The sequence below is a fragment of the Ursus maritimus genome, unplaced genomic scaffold (assembly GCF_017311325.1).
Source record: "Ursus maritimus isolate PB19 unplaced genomic scaffold, ASM1731132v1 scaffold_35, whole genome shotgun sequence".
Taxonomy (NCBI): domain Eukaryota; kingdom Metazoa; phylum Chordata; class Mammalia; order Carnivora; family Ursidae; genus Ursus; species Ursus maritimus.
In genome coordinates, this window is record NW_024426119.1 from 14,272,108 (window position 1) to 14,293,113 (window position 21,006).

The 21,006-nt window shown below is 43.2% G+C and overlaps 1 protein-coding gene across 1 annotated transcript in view; it reads left to right on the forward strand.

Annotated features, from left to right (window-relative positions):
* Positions 1-18,449, forward strand: part of ANXA2 (annexin A2) — a 42,836-nt gene extending 24,387 nt beyond the window's left edge. The window contains exons 4-13 of the mRNA XM_040620567.1: positions 3,084-3,178; positions 6,375-6,488; positions 9,505-9,595; positions 10,547-10,626; positions 11,971-12,030; positions 14,066-14,159; positions 14,722-14,817; positions 15,294-15,352; positions 16,634-16,756; positions 18,093-18,449. Of these exons, the coding sequence (XP_040476501.1) occupies positions 3,084-3,178; positions 6,375-6,488; positions 9,505-9,595; positions 10,547-10,626; positions 11,971-12,030; positions 14,066-14,159; positions 14,722-14,817; positions 15,294-15,352; positions 16,634-16,756; positions 18,093-18,152 (872 nt within the window). The 3' untranslated portion in view covers positions 18,153-18,449. The remainder of the gene's footprint in view (positions 1-3,083; positions 3,179-6,374; positions 6,489-9,504; positions 9,596-10,546; positions 10,627-11,970; positions 12,031-14,065; positions 14,160-14,721; positions 14,818-15,293; positions 15,353-16,633; positions 16,757-18,092) is intronic.
* The last annotated feature ends 2,557 nt before the right edge of the window (positions 18,450-21,006 follow it).

A 21,006-nucleotide genomic window follows, 5' to 3' on the forward strand; every position in this document is an offset into this window, starting at 1 on the left:
ATTCCTTCGGACTGTCATAGTTGCTGCCACCTACGCGAGATTCAGGTTAACCACTCGGGCTCTTTATGGGGATTTCCAATAATTGGATTGAATTCTGACTCTGTTGGCTGGACGCTTAGCTGCTGTGAACAGAAAGGCAAAAGGCTGTTTTACTAAGAGCGTGGGACCACGCTGCAGTTAGTGCAGTGAACTCGTCAGGTGTTTTTTCTTATCTGGTTTATTTGGACAAAGGTAAGCATTTCTGTTCCTGAAATTGTAGCCGACCCTGCACCTCCCAGAAGCAGTTGGTAGCAAGAGACTAAAAGTCTTCTACGTCAGCAGATTTCCAAAGATCTTTGCGTTCCTCATGCTTATCCATCTCTATTGGTGATTCTTCAGTGCAGAATGAGGTTGAAATGCTACTTCTTTGGTCCAAAGTTCTAAGGAGCCTTTAATCAGTAGAGCTGAGGTGTGGCCCAAGGGACTGTGTGTTTAATAAGTGCTTCATGTGATTCTAATTCAGGTGGGCTTGCGATCACATTTTGACACAAACATAAACTTTGTGTTTGTTTCCAAGGGAGAATTATTTTTATGGGTCAGTGTTGTTGGTATGTGTTCAGGTCAGCAGCTCCAAAATTGCTTTCAGAAGAGTTGAGATTTGAGGATATGATTGATTTTGTTGTTTTCTGGCATTTTCAGATTTGAGGAAGAAAGTTTTTTTTGTTTTTTTTAAAGATGTTATTTACGTATTTGTGGGAGGGAGAGAGAGAGACAGACAGACAGAGAGAAAACATGACCCCGGGGAGGGGCAGAGGGAGAGAGAGAAGCAGACTTCCCGCTAAGCAGGGAGCCCTGACAGGGGGCTCAATCCCAGGACCCTGAGATCGTGACCTGAGCTGAAGGCAGATGCTTAACTGACTGAGCCACCCAGTAGCCCCTTGAGGAAGAAAGTTAAGTGTAAACCAAAAACACATTTATAAGCAATGGTTTTTCCTAACATGAAGTTAGAGCCATAGAATATTGAAAGAGAGAGAGAGAACACATGTGTGGGTGGGCTTGCAGGATTGTATCTGTTAGTGTTCCGTGGAAGCAGAACTGGAGGTCATTGTTCAAGTGCAAATGTAGAAACAGACCCAAACGGGCCGATGTTTACACATGCGGTAGTTGCAATCTTTCTGAACTTCCGCTTCTCCATCTGTGAACTAGGAAGACAATGAATACCTATCCTTACTGGGTAATTTTGAAGAATAATAAGGTAGTCTGTGTTAGGATGTTTCAGAAACCAAGGAGAATTGTATAGATGTTGTAATTATTATGCATATTCTGTTTTATTCTAATTAAAATATTTAGAACCGTGCCGGGATTCTCTCGAGGTGAAGTCACTAGTTGATTCTAGATCAATGACTGCATGTCATTCAGTGTGTGTAAAGAACTCTTTTTATGGCTTTAAGGTGAACTTTGAAAGTATGATCAAAAGAAAGAAAACCTTACGGTGTCCGTAATCCTACCACTCACATGATCACTATTAAAATGTTGGTATAGTCTTCTAGATATTTTCTTTACATTTTACAAAAATTGGGTTATACTGTATATACTGCTTTGCCACCTGTTTTTTCTTTACTTAACAGTATATTATACATTTTTCCATGTCAATTAATATTTTATGCCGTCATTTTAAATGGCTATAGTATCCTATTACATGGACAGAAGAACGTTTACTTAATCAGCCTCTTATTGGACATAGGGGCTTTTTTTTCCTTTTATTTTTTGATTCTATATATAATGCTGAAAGAAGCATCTTTGCAACTGAATCTCATGTATAGGAATTGTATTTCTCTGTCGACATTGGTGCTCTAAAAATTAGAGCTAAAGTTGTAGGTGCTGCACTTACGTGATTAACGTACGGGTTTGAACTCACTCTGAAATGAGTATATAAACACAGAAATAAATGTTACTTATTTTTATACCCAGAAAATCTAACTTTGTGCATTTTGATGTAACATGCTTGTGAGTTGAGGGTACCTTCTTTGTCAATTTGCTCATTGCCTCTGCCTCAGAGCATTACAGTTCTGACATTTCTGTTGCTTTTGGGACTCTCCTGATTTCCTTTAAGCCAGGCTGTTTGCCATTCACATGTGACCTTGTGGGCTTAGCTCCTCTCACTCTCACCCAAGAGTTACCTATCCAGTTATGGTGAAGACTCTTCCTTTTATTGAACAAAGTTGATAACCGGTTAGGAGGGAGACCTTTTACTTTCCGAATTCTTAAAATCAGGCTTTCTTTAGTTAAGCGGCATTTTAGGAGTATTTCTGATATAAAATTGGAAACTTTCAGATACAAGAAGGCATTGCTTATCTTTGTAAATACACATGTTCCAATTAAAATAGGTACTAAAATATTTTGGTGGCACTTCAAAACTCCCAATTTAGATTTAATTTAGATTAAAACACTTACTCTTTTTAATAAAGTTATAAAATTGATTATTAAAATTGCCTATTGAAGATTAAAAGCAGTGGAACATTTATTTTCCTTAAAAAACAATTTAGTCTTCAATAAGTATGATTGTATTAATCAATTATGCTATTAAAATACTACTGCCATATTAAATCTGACTCATTTGTCATGACAGTTTCTATAATTATAGAAATTATACCTAGCTGCTTATATAGCCGTAATCCTGCAATAAATATAAATAATTGTCTCTATTAATTCAGTTCACAGTTACTGTCTATTAAATCCCCAGTTAAATGGCAATTTGGGGACCTTCATTTAAAGTCCTCCTAAATCTTTGTTGTTCCATCTGACTGCCAAAGCCCCACAAACACACCTCCTACGGTTGATTCCAGAAACCAATTTATGAGTAAAATAGTTTTTTTAAATGCCGGTATTCAAAAGGTCAATTTAGGCTTGAGGTTTGCAGCTGTCAGGATAAAAATTGGGTAAACGCGTTTGGTAGAGGGTACTGACAACACTCGATGTCCTGGCATTTCAGTTTGGAAAACAGTATATAAATTTCAATTTGAAAAACTACTTAAAAACCTCAGTGTGAGCCCAAAGGACTAGAGCACATGGGTGATAACTACTCCCAACTTGTATTTCTCTAGGTGTGGATGAGGTCACCATTGTCAACATTTTGACCAACCGCAGCAATGAACAGAGACAAGATATTGCCTTCGCCTACCAGAGAAGAACCAAAAAGGTACAAGCAGTTTCAGGGGTGGAGGGCATTCCTTGTTGAATTTCATTTCCTTAGCTATTGCTTTTTCTCTTTATGGATTCTGGCTCATCGTGGCAAGAGCCTTCTAGAACTCTTGGGTATCCTTGTAAGAGTCATCACTCACACACTTATGATCCCTGGAGTGCTTGGAGTTCATCCATAAAGACCATGCCCTCCTCCATCCAGAGGGTGTGGAGGGAGCACGGCTGGGAACAGAAAGTTAGAGGGGACTAGGGAACATCAACAACAGCATGTATCATTTCTAGAATGCTTGCTTTGTGCCAGGCATGTAGTTCTTTACATGTAGCAACTTATTTCATGTTTATGACTTCTGCTAGCTCTTGATAAGATGTTTCTAATTTAATCTTAGGACACTAGCCTTTAGTTAGTATTGATCCTGATAGGCTCTCCTCACTCTTAAAAAATATATATACTTGAATTCTTAAGAGCTTTGCTGCAAATGGGCTTAGTTAGTAGTTCATTTGGTCTACTAGGCTATCTTCAACATGCCATGCTCCCGCTATTTAAAGAGTCTTTGTGCGCTTTTTCCCTTACTTGTGCACTAGTGGTTAAGGAACAACCCAGCATTTGTTCATCCTTTATTTTGTTGCAGTGTTAGGAAATTTTATTTTTAAGGACGGGATGCTTTATTTTTAACTTCTTGCTATTAAAAGCTTTTGATTTATTCTTGGACAGTGCAGTAAGCGTGGCTTCCTGCAGCTTCTGTTTGACTTAACGGCTTTCACTCGTAGCCACAGTGGAGGTGAGCTGGAAGGATTCTGGAAAAGACATTTCTTTTCTTGGGGTTGACATGACCACTGGGGTTCTGAGAGTTGCGGGTCAAGCCCTGCTCTGGCTCCCACCCCCACCTACTCAAACAGTTGGAAAGGACATAAATAGGGAAGAATCTGGCTTCTATCATCTTGCGTGCATTAAAATTCTTTTTCCAACTAGACTTACATAATCTTTTGTAGTGAGGCATAGAGGGGAATATTTTATTTCTACAGTTTCTAAAAGGATCTGGGACCTGGTAGGGCTGAGTTCTGGTTGGAGCAGAAGGTTCACTTCTTTGGATAGTGTGCCTCTAGTTGCTCCTTCATTTGTCACTTACAGAGTGGGGTGTTGGAACACACTTGGGTGTGTACACATAAGTGTACACAGAAACAGAGAAGCCTGGATCTTGATTTCAAATTAGATAGATGGAGAACAGAGCCCTCACATACTCTGTTGGATGGAAGATATTACCAGAATCATGATAGGGTTCATTGACCACACAGGCTTTGTGTGTGTTGGGGACAGCTTACTGTCCTACTGATTCTTCTTCTTCTTCTTTTTTTTTTTAAGAGAGGGAGAGAGTGGGGGGAGGGGCAAAGAGAGAGGGAGAGGGAAAGAGAGAATCTTAAGCAGGCTCCATGCCTAGCACAGAGCCTGACATGGGACACAGTCTCACGACCCTGAGATCATGACCAGAGCCGAAGTCAAGAGTCGGATGCTCAGCCGACTGAGCCACCCAGGTGCCCCTGTCCTACTGATTCTTGATGTCTCTCAATCTTGGGCTAAGGAAAATTGTCATCATGTATAGAAAGATACATAATTACTTGAGATCATTTCTGAGGATTTTGGAAGCAGAACATTAGTGTTTTGAATGAGTTGTTTGCATAATCAAGGAGAAAGCCCTGTATTAGAGAGTATGTTGGGGTATGGACTGAGGCTGCCTCTTTCATGAGCCTTGAACAGCATAGGCAAAGCTAATAGAAGTGGAGAGGAGCTGAGGAAGAGGATTGGTCTTTGTTTTTTTCACCTTCAAGCAGATGCCAAATTTCTCCATATAAAGAATGGCAATGTTTTATTTATCAAACATTTCTGGGGTTTCTGTTACATGCAAAGCCCTGTACTAGACATTATGAGAAGCAGGAAGTTGAACGCTGATAGGAGTTTATAATAGAAGTGGAAGATGTCAGTACGTACCCAGATGCGATTTGAGGTTTGAACAGAGAATGGGTAGAGGGGTGTCAAGGGTAGGCTAAGTTTGGAATTACCTAACCTCAAATTTCCAAATTGGAAAACTGGTGCTATAATTGGAAGGTGTTGCTTTTCAAGTCCTTTTCTAAGTGTGTGTGTTACTAGGACACTGGGAATCAGAAGAGAGTAGGTGGTGGAAGGGCTGGGCCAGGTGTTGTCCAAGATCCATCCGAGTTCTCACCACCTAGGAATGATCTGAGAAGATTCTCCCCGAAGCAGACTGCACATCACCCCCTGGCACCTGCACATACTTCTAGGAGCTAACCATTATACATGCCATGACATGCTGCAGGCAAGCAGGAGAGAAAGAAAGAAGGGAGAGAATAGGAGGGAAGAAGTGAAAAGAAAGGAAAATAATTGCAGCGGGAGAGTTCAGGCATCACTTAGTGCTCATGATGTGCAGGGAGTTTAATCGCCAGTTTCAGTGGCTGTAAAAAGACACATTGAATTGGGGTATTTGTCTGCATACATGGGTGCTGACTCAGACCACTGACTTAAAAATCAATGTCGTGACAGTAGAAACTTTAAAAAATAGTACAGAGCAGGGAAGCCAAGGCGTGAATGGGGGGGGGACCTTCAGGCTCCCATCACTGTCAACTCTGTCCCGATTTGATATGGACAAATAGATGTTCTCTCAGTCTTAGATGAAGTGTTCTGTATAGGAAACTTCGTGATCCCACTTCTACCCATGGTGGGTCTTCTGGTTCCTCCGGAGACTTTTAGGAATCACCTCCGGCACAGCTGCACCAACGTCTTTTACTCTAACCACCTCCTTCTTAGCAGAGGCCTTGCCCTTGGAAAGTGCCCTATCTTCCATGAGTGCTTATCACTTGCAAGTGTGTTATAAAGCGCCCTCAACACTCCTAGCTTTCTGAGGAATTGCATTCTGCCCTGGTTTCTTTGTAACGACTGGGAGAAGATGGCTCTGTCAGCCTGGATGTTAAGGGATTTTGTCAGCAAAGTCTGATCTTGTGGTTTGTGACATCGGTGTCTGTTGAAGGGAATGCAGTGGAGACAGCTGGGTCTGCGATCCCAGAGTGGTCAAGGAATCACAGTCCGTTTTCCAAACACATCCCACTTTTGTTTTATTCACCAGTTTTAAAGGGAATATTGGTTACCAACCACGTTTCCCATATTCTTGCCTGTTTTTCTGAAGGAACTTGCATCAGCACTGAAGTCAGCCTTGTCCGGCCACCTGGAGACCGTGATTTTGGGCCTATTGAAAACACCTGCTCAGTATGATGCTTCTGAGCTGAAAGCCTCCATGAAGGTAAACATGTGTGGGATGCAATCTCTGTCAAATCCGCCATTAATATTTGTGAATTACAGCTCTCTGGGTATAATTAGGTGATTTTCAGTTTTGTTGAATTCTCATTTGGAACCATTTTTTTTTCTAATGAACTGAAGCTATAAGTCTCAGGATTTGTACCAAAAATATTTCAATTACTCTTTTTAAGACTGTAAAGAAATTTCATGATGCTGGGAAGTCAGTTACCCAGCTGCTACTGCTTGGCACCTGGGCAATTGGAATACCATTTGGAAAAACTACTTCCTTGATTACACTTCCTCCTTAAAAAAAGATTTGTTATGATATTAAGGCAAAAGTAAAACTCATAGCTTTTGTCAAGTGAAGCTTGCAAATTCTGCTCATATTCTCTTGGGTGTTTCTTCTTCTGACTTTCGCCTGTCAGTCCCACTGTATAATTCAAATTCAGGCAAATCAGGGCATTACAGTATATATATAATGGGTGGTTTCAGATTGTGATTGGTACCTGTGTTTTGTTCTAAGTATTATAGCACAGGTTATCTCTTTTGTTTGTTTTTTGTTTTTGCAAACTTATTTGGAATTTTAGATTACATTACATAGTAGAAATTCCAGGTTAGAAACTCCCTGAATTCTATGTGTACCTAAAACATCAAGTATTATATAAATGTGATAGATGCATAAGCATAAATGTATTTTACAGCAAAACATAACCCCTTTTATATAGTATGTGCCTGAAATACTTTGAATAATCTGATACTGCCCTCTGCTGATAAAACTGGGTAAAGCCTCCAGTGTAAGGGGGAAAGCTATGATTCTCTTTTTTTATTCGAAGTCCAAGTGCATTTTCTGCGATGCTCCTGTTTCTGAATTATGAAGAGACCAAGCTGTAAGCCTGTCACCAGAGCTGATGTCACGGTTCATGTCATCTCTCCCCAGAGAGCACCTCGGGAGTGAGGCAGCTCCGCACACCAGGCATTTCCATTGCCCAGGACTTGATAGCTCAGGGCTGCCGCAGGATTTGTTGGGGAATCTCCTTCAGTTCTCCAGCCTAGCCCAAGCTGTGCTCAGTTCATTTGAGTGGACTGACTCTGAGTTTCCTAAGTAGGCTATATTGCAGAGAAGGTAAAATGACGAATGATGAAAATTTCAGCAACATTTAATGATCCTGCTTGATAAAAAGGACACTCCTGAAAACCAAATCTTGGGTTTTTTGGAGTCCTGGGTGAGTCAGCCTGTCCTAGGTTTCTTCTGGCCATCATCACTTCAGATCAGTTTATTTTACTTTCGTCAAAAATCTATTTAGTTGTGATGGGTGCGATTTTACTAGTATCTATTACTAGGTATTAGTGACTTGAAATGGACCTCCTCGAGCTGTCATTCTCCACTGTAATCTCTGTAACTGGGGCTAATGAAAGGTGCTTTGAGTACTAAATCTTTGACCTTGTGCCAGCTCTTCCATTAGCTATCACACTTGAGTACCCTTCTGAAATCCATAAAGCTTGAAGTGACATTAACTGAACTGCGGTTTTTGAAAAAAAAATCTGTTTTGACTTCGGGCAATACCAGTGGCAGTATTGGCCATATGTTTCAGTAGAAGTTGCCCTTGTGATAGGAATTGTGGACAATCTGTGGGAAGCCTGGGCCAAGTTTTGGAAATTGTCAAGGTCACCTCTGAATACAGAGATAAAAATACTGTTAGAATCCTCAGATGTTAACACCGGTATATCAGCAGTGGAACAAAACATCTTCTGTTGCCACAGGTGTTTTACATCTCAGCAGGGTCAGGATGCAGCATTTCTTCCAATGCATGAGTTATTTTTAGACTAAATTTCTATCATCTCAAGATTGAAAACCTCCCCCTAAAATATTTGAAGACACTGAGTGGTCACTCTGTAACGTGTGTTAGAATGTTGTGTAGACCTTTTGCTCACATAGGAAGAAAGCTTGGCTGTGCTGGAACCTCTACGTATCGTGGTCAAAAACTCTGGAAGAAGAGGCATTGGCTCATAGATTAGATTAAGAATAAAATTCAAAATTAACCATTGACCCGAAGTTTCGCTTATATTATACAAACCACTTTTCAGGGGCGTATAAACTCTAATAAGTCTAATTAATAGCTGACACACTTTTCATGTGGATAAGTAAGTTTCTTATTGTATTAACACCTTATAATTGATTTACATTTTAAACAGTTGTAATTCTACTTAGTTCAAAGTGGTATTTCCATATTCGGAAAGACAAGTATTAGAGAATCCTGATTATTAAATCTTGACTTTGATCATGAAGCCAGCTTTGAAATACATGTTTCAGTGGGTCCTTTCAAGCTATCTGGCACGTTCAAAAGTGTATGTATTAAATTTGAATACATCACCCATCAAATTCTTATTCCTTAATAAAGTGTTGGTGTCTAGGTTTATTTGGCACTTCATTATTTCCTTTTGCTTCCCTAAAATGCCCGAAGAGTGCATAGTAATCAAGCAAAAATGGAAGTACAAGAATGAAATTTTTAACATTAACCCGATTTTACATTTCAAAGAGGTGAAGCTAAAAATTTTATCTTATCTGTACCTTTCCCTGGTAAAAGGCTTATTCCAGTCCAATGATGCTGGCTGCAAAGGACAACAAACTCTCTATATTCCTTTATTTAAATTACTGAGCAGAATTATTTAATAAAGAAACTTTTCCCATCTATTAAAATAATTTGAAAAATAAAGAAAAATAGGAAGAAGAAAAAGTTACTCATTTTGTAAACCCATCACCAAAAGGCAACTCTGTTGATACGGTTGAGCTCAGATACACCACTTATCCCATCTCTTATTCTGGTGAAGCGTTTTTTAAAGAAATAGAAAGTAACATTACTTTGTGCTGAGGAATATGGTACAGATCCCCCCAGTAGGAATGTAGAAAGGAGCTTGCTAACTGACCCAATCCAGGTTTGCAGTTTACTTGATTGAGATCAGAGATGTAGGCTAATGGCCAAGAGGACTTTCTCTGCTGATGTCTCTTGCCTGGTTCCCAGGGGCTGGGGACTGATGAGGACTCCCTCATTGAGATCATCTGCTCAAGGACCAACCAAGAGCTTCAGGAAATTAACAGAGTCTACAAAGAAAGTGAGTAGCCCTAGCTCTTTGATGCAGCTTCTCAGCCCAATTTCTGTAACATCATCATGGTTCCCTGGACTACTGTTGGGGGCAGGATGCCCAGATTACCTATGCAGAAGTGCTGTCTGGGCCATCCAGGTGTTTGCCATGGTCCAAGCCCCTCTTCTCCACCTTTTTGTGGCCTGTTTTGGTAATTGCATTCCACTAGGACTTTTATAAAAGGATAGGCAGGAGGGAAATGATGGAAAACAATTTTTTTTTTAAAGGGTCCGATGGGAGGAGTAGAAAGCATTGTACATGGATTTAATGTATTGGGTGCTTTCCAGTCTCTACTTAAGAAGTTCCCAACTCTGGATTGTGGATAATTATTGCAAGAGGCATGTGAATCCGTGTGCACCGAGCACTATAGGAGGCTGGGGGTAGAATCAATGATGCAGCTTACATGTGTATCTGTTACTAGGTTTCAATGTAGAAGCTATTTTGAATAATAAAATACACGTTCATTCAGAAGCACTCTTTAATTCTTACTAGTTTTTGCCATCGTGCATTTTCTCATTTAGTGGCTAGCAAAGCACAATTGGGGTGTGTGTGTGTGTGTGTGTGTGTATGTATGTAGCCTTCCAAATTTTTTCATGTTCAAAGTGAGTTTTCATAGTCAAGAAGTTTGGGAAACAGTATTTTAGCTACAAAAGAGGTCACTGATCAAAGGTGGGCTTGAGGATGCCTGGTTTGATCCAGCCCTGTCCATCTCCTGTCACTGATAATAACATTTGGCTCTGATTTTATGAGGCTAAAAATCATAAAATAAATCATGGACCATCTGCCCTCATTTGGGTGGATACATCCATGCTGCCACAGCTGTTTCTGCTTCAGAGGCTTAGTGGGGTGGGGGCAGTTGCAGTGGGTGGGTGGCTGGCTGCACAGGCAGGAAGTATAAAACCAGATGTGTTGTTTTCCAAGTGTACAAGACTGATCTGGAGAAGGACATCGTTTCTGACACATCTGGTGACTTCCGCAAGCTGATGGTTGCCCTTGCAAAGGTTGGTTTCCGGTTTGTTTATTTCTTTGTCCTTGTTTCCTCCCGGGGCAAGTCCCATACCTCATTTTATGCCTGGGAGCAAGTTAACTCGATCCTCTGTGCCTGCCTCAGAAATTCCAGCTGCATTTCTGACAGGGGGTTTGCACTGTCACTGCAGAGTTGTCATTTTTGTATAATAGGATTTCTTATCCTGGGAAACCGCATGGTCAAGTGGACTTTGGGGCCAGAGGAGGAATAGGCAGCTCTCAAGTCCTGGCCTGGATTATGTGCCAGCCCTCACCACATGACTTGGGGAAGGTCACTTTGCCTCTATGGCCACACAGGACCTGGTGGGAAGTAACCCTCTTGTTTTTCTTTCATTCTTTCTGCTCTCACTTCTCAGGAGAGGGTTTGCCCAGGTAGTCCTCTGCTGGAGAGGAGGTCTTTGTTTGTTCTGAGTCCGAATCCTGACCAGTGTGCAATTTAAGGCCTATGTGAAAGGGGAGGGAAGAGAAATTATTTTCTCCAGGAGCCTTAATGACAAATGATTGATTGGTATGCTGCCTCCTGCCCACTCACATCTCCGTTACTGTAACAACTCCTTACAGCCCTCCCCGCCAGCTCCTCACCCTGCGTCCCACCAACCACCCATCTTTCTGGAGTCCACTTTCACTAATTCACTCCCTTGATCAAAACCCATTTCTGCTATATCAAGTCCAGACTCTAACTGCCCCTAGACCCTGCCCCTCCCTCACTTCATCTTCCTTCGAGGATTCTTTCCTGCCTGCCTTCCATTCTCTCTGCACAGCACCTCGCTGACCTGTGGCGTGCTCAGCCTCTCCCTGTGCTGGTCCTCCCGTGGGGAATGGCTTCCTCCTCCTCCCCTTTACTAGCCTCACTGACTCAGGCCTCAGCGTTCGCCTCATCCCTACCCTGTTGTCCGCAGACTTTGCTGACCATACTGACAGATGGCTCCCTTCTTCTGCATTTTATGTCTTCATAAGCCATGGATCACGGTGTTGTTTTACCTTTTGTTCCATGCTTATGTTTCCATCTGGATGGTAAGCTCTCTGAGGGAAGGAACTGAATATCATTGGCGCTTTTTCTGAAGGCAGAGGGAATTCTAGAAAGTGCTTGTCCCAGGAGGGCATTGATGGTGGTGAAGCACAACCCCCCCCTTCACTGCCTCAGTTATTTTACCAAACCTTGGTCTTATCTAGACTTCAAAGTGAAGAACACTTTTAAGTGTGTGTGTGTTCCAGAAACCAAATAATGGTTTATGTGAGTTGGAGAGAAATTAAAATTTTCAACATCAAAATGCACAGAGAAACCTGTTTGATGTTCTTACTTTTGTTTTCCTCTGTAGGGTAGAAGAGCAGAGGACGGCTCTGTCATTGATTATGAACTGATTGACCAAGATGCCCGGGTAAGTGCCAAGCTTCTGGCTTGAGTTTCTGTTTTCTAGCAAGTCTCTAGATGGTCTGTACAGCAGTTCTCGGTCCTGTGTAACAACGTACCTCCAAACTTAGTGGCTTAAAACAACCACACTTACATCTCTGTTTCTGTGGAGAGTGGCTTAGCTGGGTGCTTCTAGCTCAGGACCTCTCGTGGGGCTGGGGCCAAAATACTGACCAGGGCTGCATCGTCTGAGAGCCTGACAGCGTCAGGAGGATCTGCTTTCAAGATCACCCGGCCACGGGGCTGTGGGCAGGAGCCCTGGTATTTCTCCTCCTGGGTCTCTCTGAGGGTTTGCTTGAGTGTCCTCGGAACATGGCAGCTGGCTTTCCTCAGAGTGAGGAAAAGATGTAAAAGAGAAAGCAAGGAGGAAGCCAAATGCTTGTTATCACCTAATCTCGGAAGTCTCAATGTCACTTCTTTTTTTTTTTTTAAGATTTTATTTATTTATCTGACAGAGAGAGAGGGAGAGAGAGCACAAGCAAGAGGAGTGGCAGGCAAAGGGGGAGGGAGAAGCAGGCTCCCCACTGAGCTGGGAGCCCAAGGTGGGGCTCGATCTCAGGACCCTGGGATCATGGCCTGAGCCAAAGGCAGGCTCTTAACCGACTGAGCCACCCAGGTGCCTCTCACAGTGTCACTTCCGTCATACTCTTCATTAGAAGCGAGTCCCTATGTGTTGCCTATGATCAGTTCCAAAGGAAGCAGGTGCCACTTTTGGAAGGGAGGAATGTCAAAGAATTTGTGGGCTCATTTCGCTTCCTGGGCTTAGTAGTTATTGTAAGATATTCCCTCTTGAGGCTGTTGTTAATATGGAATCAGCAGCTGATTGGCATATGCTTATTTAGGCTTTGCTTGTATGGAAGTACCAGGTTGTGTAGGGTGTGATCAGGCTGTGTGCACTGGTGTGCATTTGCTAAAGTAAACAGCATGGCTGAGTGGAAGAAGACGCAACATGCCCTTCGTGGTGAGGGAGAGGGGAGAGTAGCAGAGACCCTTCTTTTCCAGTTGAATAGCACTTTTGCCGGTTCTAGTCCCATAATCACCAAGAACTGTTTGTTAACCTGATTCAGATCGCTATGAACTGCGTGCCTTTCCCAGACAGTCGACAACTATCTCAAAGCATTTTATAAGAGCTACAGAATGAAATTAATTTAAATTCATTTTAGTTTTAAAATTCCGTATGTTTCGGGGCACCTGGGTGGCTCAGTTGGTTAAGTGTCTGACTCTTGGTTTCAGCTCAGGTCATGATCTTAGGTTGTGAGATCAGCCCCATGAGTTGGGCTCCGTGCTCGGCATGCTCTCCTCCGTGCTCTCTCCTCCCTCTCCTTCTGCTCCTCCCTGCTTTCCCTCTCTCTCTCTCTCTCTCAATAAATAAGTAAAATCTTTAAAAAATAAAATTCAGTATGTTTTCACACAGCACTTTTAGCAGGAGGTGGAGAAGCGTTTTAAAAAAAGTAATAGAAGTTAGGGTTTACAACTCCTAGATAGTGGGTGGCCACTGAATGAGTATCTTATCCTTGTATAAGTCTTCCTCCCTCCCTCCCTACCATTCTTAGCATTACTTGTAGCCCCTAAATTTTCCAGACGCTAAAAACGAGACTTCCTGAGTCTCTAAGAAATGTGCGTATGGTACCTGATCTGAGCTGTCTTCAGCAGACAACCTTTAGCTTATTTGCTGTCAAAAGTACCAAAGGAAGGAGGGCTGGATGTGCTAATGAACATTTGCTTGTCCTGTTTAAGAATAGAAGCTCTTGACTCTTCCTTTGGCATTCCAGGGGAGTACACACCTCACAAACAGTCCAGTCTCATGCTGTGTTTGTGCCTAAGGAAGACTGCTCTCGATTAAGATTCTTGACTTAAATACAACACTTTTGCCTGTGTCTTCAGCGCAATCATCCTTTCTCATCTGGCATTTTCAGTGTATGGGTTTTGAGTGTTTTGCATGACATTTTGTATGACCTTCCCCCGGATCGGGTAGTCAACTTTCTTGCTGGTCGTGCTTGTAGGATCTCTATGACGCTGGAGTGAAGAGGAAAGGAACTGATGTGCCCAAGTGGATCAGCATCATGACCGAGCGGAGTGTGTGTCACCTCCAGAAAGGTGGGTTCTATACTGAAGAGGTCTTAGAGCCTAGGGATGGTCCTCTCAGCCAGGCTTGCTGGTTATCTGTGTTGGGGCACGGGTCTGCCAGAATAAGTTCACTCTCTTTTATCCATTTTCCATCACCAAATCCATTTGCCCTTCTCTTCCATTTTGGATCCTTCCTCTTCCTAAATATTTTCCACATTTGATGCTTTAGCTTGCTGCTCCCCCCCATCCAGGATCATTTTATCTTGCCATATTTGTTGAAGTAATGGACTTGCCTGGGTGTTAGATACTGTTTCTCATTGCTTTCAAATAGAATAGGTTCCTCTCAGAGTTAAAGATGGTCAAAATACGTGGCCCAGGCAGTGCCATTCAGAACAGGTGCCCGGTACAGCTCACCCAAGCCAGCCGGTGCCGTGTCAGCTCTGGTCCGCCATGATGGCCCCTAACTCTCTAAGATGCTCTGGTCATCCTCAGTTGTTTAGTTATTTTTACCATGGTGCCTAACCATGTGAGTGATCATTGATAGCTTTGATTAGCGGCTCTGTTATAGTAATTACTTTTTGCTTTTCCTTAGTATTTGAAAGGTACAAGAGCTACAGCCCTTATGATATGCTGGAGAGCATCAAGAAGGAGGTCAAAGGAGACCTGGAAAATGCTTTCCTGAACCTGGGTGAGCAAGTTTGCCCCTCCACCCCCCGGCCCATCCCTAGTGGACATCAGCTTTCAGGAAACTGTGCCATAGAGGAAGTGACAAGTGGCCATCCTGTTCATTCAAGTGTGTTTGGGACATGTGGTTCCTTTACCTGATTTGGGTAGTTGTATAATCTTCACTGTATAAATTTAAGATATGAAACTGAGGAGGGCTTAAAACTGGTAGAGTGAGGAATTGCCCAGGAAGAATAAGATGACAAGAAAAAGGGCTCTGTTGGGGAAACTCACATATCCACTTGGATTTCTGCGGCCCTTAAGGTCCCCTGTTTAAACTCAGTGGAGCTGAGTTTCAGAGGATCCCCAGTTTTCCCTTAGTTTTTCCCATTTTGCAGCCCATTCCTGTTACTTTAGGTCATCCTGTTTGTGCACTGGGGTTGGGGCCTCACCCCTCACTGGTGAGGAGAGGAAAGCTGACCCCTTTTCTTCTCTTCACAGTCCAGTGCATTCAGAACAAGCCCCTGTATTTTGCTGACCGACTGTACGACTCCATGAAGGTAAGGGCAGTCAGCTGAGAGGTCCATGTCTGCACACTACGCTTTTCTTCCCTCGTTGCCCCAAACCAAGTCTCCTTGACTAGTGGATGGCGGAAGGGCCCCCACGGTCTAGGCGCAGGAGTGTACTGCTCAGCCGTGGTTGTATTTGACCAGGTGAGAAGACAAGTCGGTCTTCTCTCGCTCTCCCCAACTACTTGCACATGCGTTTGTGTGCAGGTGGAAAATTACCAAACGGTAATTGTGTCTGATTCCTGCTTGGATTTCTCAGGGATTGCCTTCCATTACCCCAGAGTAAAGACAGGCAAGGAAAGGAGAGATTACCAAGCAACCACTGTGCAGTAGACATGGTGTTACTTACTTCATCTGAAATCATTACCAAAAAGCCCATGTGGCTTGTGTTATTTTCTTTATAGATCAGAAGCTCCAACTAGCCTGATGTTACATAGCCACATTGGAGCTTGAGTCTGTCTGACTCCGAAGGCAGCCCTGCAACTCTCTCTTGAATGGACTGTCTCTTCCCACGATCCCATTCCATTTTCTAGGCCTCAAGTGTCTCTTGTGCTTTCTGGCTTCCTGGCCCTTGTTCCTGGATCACCCCTTGTCCATTCCATCTCCCTCGGGTTCTGTGTCAGATAGGACCTGTTCCTCGATGCCTCTGGTCTGAGACTCTGAAAGTAAACTCGGTGGTCTTTACTGTTCATACCATTCAAAATGGCACAGACCACAGTGAACACATGGCAGCATGTCTTCTTTAAGCCCGGAGAGCCAGGAACTATTTGTTACATATGTAAACACACACGCTTCTGAAACTGAGCCGTGCTGTGTTAGTGCTCGTGCAAGTTTATTGAGTGCGCAAAGTGGGGCTTTGTGCTGATTTCATCCCGGCATGTTTGAAATTCCAAGATGCTCATTTTTCTTTCTTCTTTTTTTAACTTTATTTTTTATTTTTAATTTTTTTGAGAGAGGGAGCTAGGGAGGGGCAGAGGGAGAGGGAGAGAGAATCTCATGTAGGCTCCATGCCCAGTGCGGAGCCTGACACAGGGCTCAGTCTCACAGCCCTGAGATCATGACCTTAGTCGAAATCAAGAGTCAGACGCTCGACCATCTGAGCCAATCAGGTGCCCCAATATGATCATTTTTCTTAGAGAAGCGGTTTCATTGTTACCTTTGCAGTTTCTTAGAGGGCAGCATCAAAAACTCAGATGAGTTCCATGTGTAAGAAAACTTACTAGATTAACATTGCCAGTGAATTGTAACTTGGAACATCACCTTGACTTTCAGGGCAAGGGGACTCGGGATAAAGTCCTGATTAGAATCATGGTCTCTCGCAGTGAAGTGGACATGTTGAAAATTAGGTCTGAGTTCAAGAGAAAGTACGGCAAGTCCCTGTACTACTATATCCAGGTAAGCCCTGTGGTGATGTGTTGGCCCTGCCTGGCCATCCAGACGGCCCTGGGTCCCCGGGCCGGGGGTGTGTCAGAATGATGACAATATGGGTGGTTTTCTAATTCACTGGGGGAGAGATGCTAGTCAGCAGATACCAGGGGTTTATTTTGAAAGTGCCATTTATGATTTATCCTAGAATCTTATAGACAGGCAAATATTTTATACTTCCCAAATCTGTTATTCTATAGTGATAATTGGTGTTCATGACAATGATCCTGCAAGACTTCTGACATCCTGAGGAGCCTGAGTTCAATTAAATTTTACATTTTATTATGCGGTTGAGCCTTGAACAACACAGGTTTGAACTGCACTGATTGATTTATCGGTTTTTTTCAATAAATACAGTGTAGTACTGTAAATGTATTTTCCTTCTGATTTTAATAATATTTTTTTAATCCCACTTACTTTATTGTAAGGATATAGTGTATAATACACATACCATACAAAATATGTGTTAATCGACTGTTTATGTTGTTGGTATGGCTACTAGTAGTGAAGTTTTTGGGGCGTCAGAAGTTATACGGGGATTTTTGTCGGGGTGGAACAGTGGCGGGGGTTGGCACCCCTCAGCCCTCCATTGTTAAAAGGGTCAACTATTTCCATTTTTTCAAAGTCCTCTGTGATAGGCCTGGCAATGTTTAGTTACTCAGAACTTCGATCTCTCCCGCCAATTTAGTCTCTGTTTTGGAGAGACGGAGCCTCCGTATGCAAGGAGGGGCTGCTCACAGTGGCCTCCGCCTGGGTTTATCAGACAGACATTGCAGCCCCCCCTTTCTAAAAGACACTGAAATTTTCAAAGACATGTCAGTAGTTACCAAGGATGAACTTTGAGGTGGGTTCAGTATACCCATGTTTATTAGGGCACATGTTTCCTCACTTCACTAGCTTATTCCTGCTAGGAATAAGAATCTTGGAAACAGCATCACGAGACAGGAAAGGCCCTCGTCTTCTCTGGAAGCATGAGGGCCGGCGAGAAAAGTGGTGGTGCTTGCAGGACCTCACTGCAGGAAGAGCAGGCCGGCTTGTGTGGGTCTGATTCCTCGCTGTGTGGCTCCCCAGTACCTCACATTCTCTCTGCCCTTGTGGTCATGTCACTCGAAGGTCTCCCGGGCCAGACTCCCCGAGGGCCTGCTGATGATCACTTGGGTCTTTGTGTCTGGGCAGGTCCCGCAGAGCCTTCTCTTTGCTGCTACTGGGGGAGGCTCTGTGTGCGTTGAGCCTGCTTCTACGCTCTTGCAGAGTTTGGGTCTTTGTTCGGATACTGAATTTCTTCTTTCTCCTTGGCCATTTGTAGCAAGACACGAAGGGCGACTACCAGAAAGCGCTGCTGTACCTGTGTGGTGGGGATGACTGAGGCCCACGACGGATGAGCACCCAGGAATGGTGCTCCTTTGTTTCCAGCTAACAGTTCTAGAAAATAGCTTGTGACTAACAGTCCCCTTGTGGCCGTCCCTGCGAGGATGGCGTTGGCATCGCCCCCTCCCCGTCCTTATTGCAGTTGCCTGAGCGTCGCCTGCCTCTCACGTGTAGTCTCTCCTTTTAGCCGAAGCAATGAACATTCCAAGGACTTGGAAGTGAAATCGATGATGTGAAACACTTTGCCCTTGTATACGGTGTCATAAACAGATGAATAAACTGAATTTTTACTTTATAAACAAGTACTTTGTTGACCTTGCTTTTGACTTAATTGTTTAAAAATCAAACATGCGTAAAAAGAATAAAAAAAAAAAATCAGACATGCGTAAGGGCTGTATTGTTCAGCTGGTAAAGCTGTCCCCTGGAGGATTAAAGCTCTAGAACTCAGCTGTCTGATATGGTAGCCACTATCCAGATGTGGCTATTTACATTTAAATCAATGTAAATGAAATAAAATTAAAAATTCAGTTCCTCAGTGACACTCTCCACATTGCAAATGCTCGATACCCACATGCGGTTAGCAGCCAGTGTATTGGACAGCACAGGCACAGAACTTTACATTATACCAGAAAGTTCTCTTGCACAGCTCTTCAAGCCTAGGGAGTGATAGTACCTATGGGGGAAAACTCCCACCTGCTCGTCTTTCTACAGGTAAGTTTGGTGAAAAACAGCATCAGTGGTGGCCTCAATCTAGGAAGAGGAGTGGGGTGGCATGGTGGGCTCCAGCAAATATTGCAAATTTATCTATACGCCATTAGCCTTCGAGAAATAAATAATGTTCTGCCCCAACTTTAAGGACACACCTGCCGGTGAGTCAGGCTACAGGATTCTTGTAAGGAGGTGTAACAAAAGTGGATTGAGGGCACAGAGAAGAAAGTGATTGCTTTTGGGAGGATTGAGAAAGATGACCCAGAGGAGAAGGAAGCATTTTTGCTGTGTCTGAAAATCTAAGGTAAAGTTTTTACAGCAGGGAGGAAGCTCTCCACCAGATTTTTCTGCTTCTGAAAATGGAATAGGTGATTCACACTACTGGCACTATAGGCACCAAAACCATATACAGAAAGAATTATGTCTCCCACACGTCCCAGCCAGCGAGGGGCTGTTCCTAGGATTGCCTGGTTTCTGGTCCATCTTTTCATGGATAGACTGTAATAGACATGATGTGTATTACTGTATCACTGTTCGTAATGTAACGATGCCGTCCATAGGCTGCTAGCCCAGGACATTGGACGGCTTGCTTACACATGTCCTTCTCCTGAGCAGGGTGTAGGGCTGGAGGCAGAGGGAGTTGATGACCATCCTCAAACCCTTCTACTGTATTTCCTCCTGGTCAGAGGATGCTGTGTTAACTGCTCATTCCTGAACCCGGCTGACGTACGGCACACTCAGTAGTCTGCAGGGAGTAAGCAGGTAATGGAAATTAATGTGTAAAATGGCTGTTGGACAGAACGGGGACTGGGGGTGTGGGGCTGGAGAAATGAAGACCGCCTGTCCCACTTGAAGCATTCAAATTCAATTAAAATGACACTATGTTGACCAAACAAAATATATCCGTGAGCTGAATGATTTGCCATTTTGACCTCTGGCAAACTTTCGGTAGAAACTCAGATGGTGCATGGCTCTTGAGAGGCCCATGTTGTGCCTGTAAGTCCACTAAGCTATTGTTTAAAAAGTCTGTTAGGCAAAAATACTGTTTTCTCAAATGTATCCTCCTATGCATATTCGAACTGACACTCAAATCCCAAAATATGCTTTTCTGTGTGCTTGGGACAGAGTTCAAGGAACTGCATAAGAAGCAGGGTCTTTATGTTTAACCCTAAATTACAGTATTGAACTCAAAATTGATAGGGCTGGGTAGAGGCTGTCTGGAGTAATGTTTCGAATCAGGAAGTATTTGGGCTTTGTTTCTTCCCATCATAAAGTGTGTTTCAGGCTGCAAAGGGGAAGGTGGTAGGAGAAGGCAAAGCTGTACAGCTAGAATGTGGGGAGGCTTCTGCTCCCACCACGCCTAGGGCACCCTGGCCACTGGTCTGGCTGGTTGGACCCTCCAGCAGGCATGAGGGAAAATCCAAAAGGCAGACTGGCACCAGAAGGGCTCCGGGAGAATGGTTCAAATGCTGCCCGCTGTCTCCTGTATGGAGCAGTGATTGTCTCATGTTATCCAAAACGACAGAAAGGGCACTTAGACTTTGGTCTCCTATTCTGAATTCCAGTCTGTCCTCAGTGAAGCTGTCCAAACCATTTCTTGAAATAAATAACCATCTGGAGATTTGAATAGTCTCCCAAACAATTTTACTTTGTAAAGAGAAGGAAAAGGGCACCGGGCAGGCTTTAACGTTTTGTCAGCTGATAATAAGAATTTTGATTTTATTCTTTGAGGAATTAAAGGCAATGCATGTAGTGTGCCATAGAAACTCATTGAACTATGACTGTGAACAATAGGACGATTTTTTTCCCCCCGACCTGTGTGGTCGGACTGGGCAGGGCTGACATACTGTACAACTCCAGATGGCACTCTTCACATTGTAGCCTATGTGAGTGGTATCTCCCTTTCATTTGTGCAGTGCACAACCTGAGTGTCCATATATGTATGACAGCACTATATGGTGACCCTAGGCGTGTGTGAGATGGCATATTAGATCTTTTGTCACAGAGCTGGCTTCCAGATTAAAGACTCATATTACTTGGAAACAGTTGGCTAAATCTCTGAAGGCCTCGATTTTTCCATAGACTCTTGATCTTTGATTTGTTTTACTTGGCTGTACACAAATGGCTATGCATATGAATCTTCC